Raw genomic sequence first — 5581 nt, forward strand, 5'->3', positions numbered from 1 at the left:
TGTTAGGCTGCCTGCCCGGGCCAGTCTCGCGCTTGTCACCCTCCACCCTTCGGCAGCAGGAGCCCCTCATGGGCTTGGGGGCGGACCCCTCCTACCCAGCGTAGATGCGTCGGACAGTCCCAGTGTGTGATGGAGCTCCGCATCGGTGGCAGAGGGGCTCCTTGGTGACGCTGTCATTTGGCTGAAATGGTGGAGGGGCTTTGTTTGGGGTGGTGGGTGAAGTGGTGGATGAAGGGCAGGAAAGGGTGCTGGGAGCTGAGGGGGAGGGGCTATTGCCGCAGTTGATGTGTTAGTAAGAGGGAGGGTAGAAATGTCCTCTCCCAGGTGGGCCTGAGGCTACCCTCATGGAGGGGCATGGGGACTGGCCAGCGCCAAAGGTGAGGTGGGGGAGGGTGGCAGAGAGAAGAAAAGAATGTCTGGAGCTGGGCAGTGGGCAGTGCCCAGGGAACCTTCATGCTTTGTCCAGTGCCCTGGCCTAGCAGGCTGGTGGACATGCCAGGAGGATCTGCAGCTCCTGGAGCTGGGTGGGGTCCCGGAGCAGGAGTGGGCTTGGGGCCATTGTCCAGAGAAGCCTCTTGCTTGGGGAAGCTTTCTGCACCCGTGGCTGAATTCAGCCATCCAAGCCTGCTGTAGGGCCCAGAACTGAGTAGCGGGTGCGGGGAGCCCTGCCTGCTTTTCCACACCAGAGATGCCCTGAATTAGAGATGCGGTGGCTGGGTCAGTGGCTGCAGAGCATCTGGAATGTGGCTTTAAAGGTGATTGAGCTGTCGTCTGCACACCCGAGTGAGCCGTGGAAGCTTCTGGAGAGATGGGCTTGGTGTGGCACCATCATCCCCCTGAGGGATGGGGACACCTTTTGGAGGCTGTCCGTGCCCTAAGACAGGAGGGCTGGGAGCTGTGTCAGCAGGTGGCAGGAGGGTGTGATGCCTACGGACTGATGGGGGTTGGTGAGGAGAAGCTGGAGTCGGGGGTGGCCCCAGTAGTCAACCCCAGCCGGAGAAGCCATTGCCGGTCCTTTAACTGAGGAGCAGGATGAGCAGTCTGGGAGTTGGGGGCCTGAAACAACAGCCCTCTCCTCTCCCCGCAAAAAAACCTGGGATCGGGGGAGGAGGAAGTGTCCCAAAGACTGAGTGAAGGGAGAGTTCTAGAAGGATGTAGCCAGCTGTCAAGAACCCAGCAAAGGGAGCTGGCAGAAAGGAGGGAGGCTCGCTGGCCAGCTCAGGGAGCAGCCTCAGTGCCCCGGGAGGGGTTAGTGGGGAGGAAAGGCCAAGTTGTGGGGAGCAGGGTGGCCGAGAGAGGTAGACTTGGAAGCTTCAGAGTGGATTGCGGGGGGAGCAGGACCAGCCCCCTGACCTGGTCCTCACCCTTCTCCAAGTATTGAGCTGAGAGAAGACGTAGGTGTTTGGGAGTAGAAAGGTGTGGAATGGCGAGTGGAGAACCCCCTCAGTCTGCCTTGCACACCTCCAAGGTCAGGGAGCTCTTCCCTTCTGGCAGACCACCGCCCAGCACTACTTGGCTCTGACCAGGAGGGGCAGGCTTGCATGGCAGGAGGGTGCCTTGCAGAGCCCACCTCTGCCAACCTGAAGTCCAGGGCCAACGGATGACCTACACTCAGGCCGAGAGGGGCCAGGGCTGGACATCGGGGAAGAGCAAAGCCTCTGTGCCTTGGCTGCCAGCCGCCGAGTCTGCCCTGAGCGGGCTGGGAGGACCGCCTCGGCCCAGCCTGCCTGGGGGCCTCAGGCCGGTGCCCGAGCTCTGGCTCCGTGTCTTCACTCCCGTGTGTGTCCGAGGAGGGAGGGAGGGACGGGGGCTGTGCTGGGGCTGCCGGAACAGCGCGGTCACTGGCGGCTGGGCGAGGTAGCCAGGCAAGGCCATGGGGCCAGCTCACGGCTGTGAGCGATGGGTGGGCTAACAGTGCCAAGGGACCCTCAGAGTCTTCCCTGAGGGAGTTCCCCGCGTCTGGTGTCTTGTACTCGCTTCTTGTGGACTCAGCCTCTTTCTCTGCCATCTACATAAATGTGGGGTTTCAGGAAAGGGTGAGTGACCACCAGGGGACCAGGAGGATTCTGGAGGGGGGTCAGCCAGCCCAGGATGCTGCTGCCCCCCTGGCCTATGAGTGCATATGCTTTGCAGCCCATCTGTCCGAAGAGCTACCTCCAAAGAGCCCACTGCGCCTGGACCCAGCCAGCCTGGCCTGAGTACCCATCACAGCTGAGCCCAGGCTGGCAACTGTCCTTCCCTCTCCCCGAGGGCATGACCCCATCTCATCTCCACCTCCAGCACCACCAGGAGACTGATGGTTCTGAGCAGCCTCCCTGTTGGGGAGGCTGGCAGAATGGGGTCCTCTGGTCAGCATGGGGTGAGGGGTTCAGGTTCCACCTGATTGGGTGCACACAGCCCCATTCTGCCCTCTGGGAGACAGCTCGGTATCTGCCCTGCTCTGCCGGCTGGGACTCCTGGGGAGAGGGCTCTGGGCTCTGTATCCTGCCCCTGCTGGCCAAGGTCTTGGTCCACACATCAGTCAGTGACAGCAGCTGAGAGGGAAGGGCAGTAGCTGGGAATGTGCTCATGTCCCAACCCTCCCTGCCTGGAGGTGCCTGTCCCCCCATGGAAGGAGGACAAGGATGGGGCACCTCCTCTCTGCCAGGCCCTGGGGAACCAGGCTGCATGTCTTGCCCCAGCTGACTCCCAGGAGACCTGAACAGCCTCATTCACCCTGGGGGCCGGGTTCCAGACCCCTGACTTTGCACCCCCACAGACCTGGGGTTCTCCAAGGTATAGGCACACAAGTGATCTTGCTGCTGCGTCTGTCTGTCAGCACTGACCCAAGGTGGGGCCACAGCCCCTCAGATGGGCCTGCTGGAATCACTTCCAGGTTCTTCCTCTCCCCCTGCCCAGGCTTCTGTCCAGCTCATGCCCTGGAAGCCCTGCCCCCACCACAGAACTGTGCACAGGGGGACCCCTGACCCCTGCTCCACCCAACCTGTGCCCAGGTCAGACCCTGCCTGCATTCCACTCCAGCCCAGCCCAGGTCCTGTGGGAGTGAATGGGCTGGGAAGGGGGCTATGAGTACGGGGTGGGGCTAGTGGGGCTTTGGGGTGCCCCAGTGGATGTGAGGACCTGCAGCCTGAGCCACTTGGTCCTGATACCTAATATTTGCCAGTCTCAGTTTCCTGGTCTGTGAAATGGTATCCCAGCACCCACCTCAAAACCATAGTTGTTATAAAACTAGGACTAGCACATTTTTAAAGGCACAGTGTTCCCTCTCCCTCGATTGGCCCTCCCTGCCAGGCTGTGCTGACTCAGCCTGTCCTTGACCGGCCAGGGAACCTGGACAGGCATTGCTGTGAACAGCACTGCCAGGGAGTCGATTCTAACCTTCAGCACCAGGGGTGATGGGTCGCTGAGGGTGCAGGAGAGGAGACAGACATTTGAAGGGGGTACAAGTCCTGCTCGACAGGGATGACTCACATCAGGCCCTCCAGCAGACTTGTTCCCCAGCCCTGTACTGCCCTGGGTAGTCTGCGCCCTTTGGAGCCAGTCCCTCTGGCAGCCCAGAACTGTCTGTCACCAGGCACCCCCATAGTAGGTCGGGTCCACCCAGGCCTGCTGTTCAGTGGGACCTTGAGCCCCAGGTGGTGTTGGGAGGGGGGTGGAGGCTGAGGCTGCTCTACCTGCCCCTCCAGGATCCCCTTTTCACTCCCCATCCTCAGCCTGGGCCCAGGCAGGAGAGGGACACTAGGCAGGTGGAAAGCCTCCTCTAGTGAGCTTTGAGTCTGGCAGCCCATCCCCACCCCCACACACAGGACCTCAGGCCACTCTGTGCTGGGTACAGAGGTGACTTGAGCTGCTCCCAGCCCCTGGATGGCCCTCCCTCCTCAGTGCATGGGGGCAGCATGGTGGGGATGACACCAACATCATACCCTGGGCTCAGTCTTCTGCACCCCGGCTTTGTGCCCATACCCACCAAGTTCTCCCAGGAGGGCCTATAGGTGAGGGCCTGCAAAGGAAGGGCTGGGGTTTGCACAGGCCACTCAGGCCCCACCCTGCCCCCATTTACCTTCACCCAGGCACCAGCACCTGAGCTGTGCCCACTCTGGGGCCTGCCATCCACACCCACTGCCCGGGAGACCCCACCAGCCTGAGGCCAGCTCTGGTCCCACGTCTGCCTCACCCTGGGTCCATGCCCCCCAGCCTCCCACCCCTCCTCTGTCTCACACAGCACCCCCATCCCCCTCCCCGCAGGTGAGCACCTGCGGATCTGCCCCCAGGGCTACACCTGCTGCACCAGTGAGATGGAGGAGAACCTGGCCAACCGCAGCCGTGCTGAGCTGGAGACGGCGCTCCTGGACAGCAGCCGCACCCTGCAGGCCACACTGGCAGCTCAGCTGCGCAGCTTCGACGGTGAGTGGGACCCAGGGCTTAGGGACCGCAGGACGCCGAACCAGTGTCCTGGAGGAGCTGGGGGGGTCTCACTTGGTGAAGGGGAGTCAGAGGGGGGATGGGGTGGCACTTTGGAGCTGGGTCTTGGATTTGGGGGTCCCAGTAGCAGAAGGCTACCTGCATGCAGGGACCCATGAGTCCCAGAGTTTGAGACCTCTGCACCCACCGTGGTGAACACAGCCCAGCACACATGCATGTTCAGGGGTGTGGAACCATCCTTTCCATCAGGCCCTCAGAAGAGAGTTCCTCTGCCCTCGAGGTGGCTCCTTTCACAGGTGGTGCCCTCCTGAGACCAGCCTTGTGCTTGCCACCAGGTGGCCTGGAGCCAGGGAGCTCAGTGTGAGGGTTGAGATTAGGCCTGGACAGCGGGGCCTGGGGCAGAGTGCTGGGCGTTGCCTGGGGTGGTGGCAGAAAGAGCTTGGCGTGTTCCTCATTCATTCCGAGTCCCTCACAGGCAGAGAACCGAGGGCCCTAATCAATGAGTGTCAAGACAACATGATGATGCCTAAGTGGGATCACTAGGGGGCGTCCTCAGGAAGTGGCCTCTGAACTGAGATCTCTGTGAAAGGAGAAGGCACTGGGCAGTGCTGGAGTGAGGGGGCAGCAAGCCTGAGCAGAAAGATCTAGGGCCCCAAGTGGCTTTCGTCCGAGGCCTGTGGATCTTAGCTCCTGTCCACAATAGCTGGCCTCATAGACTCCAGGGAGCCAGGGACCCCGAAGTCATCTCCACATGCCTGCTGGTCCTGGCCAACTTTAATTGGCCTCAGCTCGTTAGGGCCCACCTGTTCCTGTTGGGTCAACCACACTATCCTTGCCTTGGGTGATGAGCCTCTGAAAAAGCCTTCCCCCGCCACCTGGGGAGGGGCGGGTGGGATGTGAACGGAAAACCCAGCACTCCTGGGTCTGTCCTGTATGTGTGTGTTGGGGGGGAGGGGGGCTGGTCCTGGCCAACTTTAATTGGCCTCAGCTCGTTAGGGCCCACCTGTTCCTGTTGGGTCAACCACACTATCCTTGCCTTGGGTGATGAGCCTCTGAAAAAGCCTTCCCCCGCCACCTGGGGAGGGGCGGGTGGGATGTGAACGGAAAACCCAGCACTCCTGGGTCTGTCCTGTATGTGTGTGTTGGGGGGGAGGGGGGG

The 5581-nt window shown here is 61.7% G+C and overlaps 1 protein-coding gene across 1 annotated transcript in view; it reads left to right on the plus strand.

Moving 5' to 3' along the window:
- The window catches only part of GPC1 (glypican 1), a gene marked incomplete at its 5' end in the record, with an annotated part of 25914 nt that overhangs the window by 14828 nt on the left and 5505 nt on the right, over positions 1-5581 (plus strand). Inside the window, one exon of the mRNA XM_006760511.2 lies at positions 4246-4471. Coding sequence (XP_006760574.2) covers positions 4246-4471 — 226 coding nt within the window. The remainder of the gene's footprint in view (positions 1-4245; positions 4472-5581) is intronic.

Source organism: Myotis davidii, unplaced genomic scaffold, assembly GCF_000327345.1.
Source record: "Myotis davidii unplaced genomic scaffold, ASM32734v1 scaffold370, whole genome shotgun sequence".
Lineage (NCBI taxonomy): Eukaryota > Metazoa > Chordata > Mammalia > Chiroptera > Vespertilionidae > Myotis > Myotis davidii.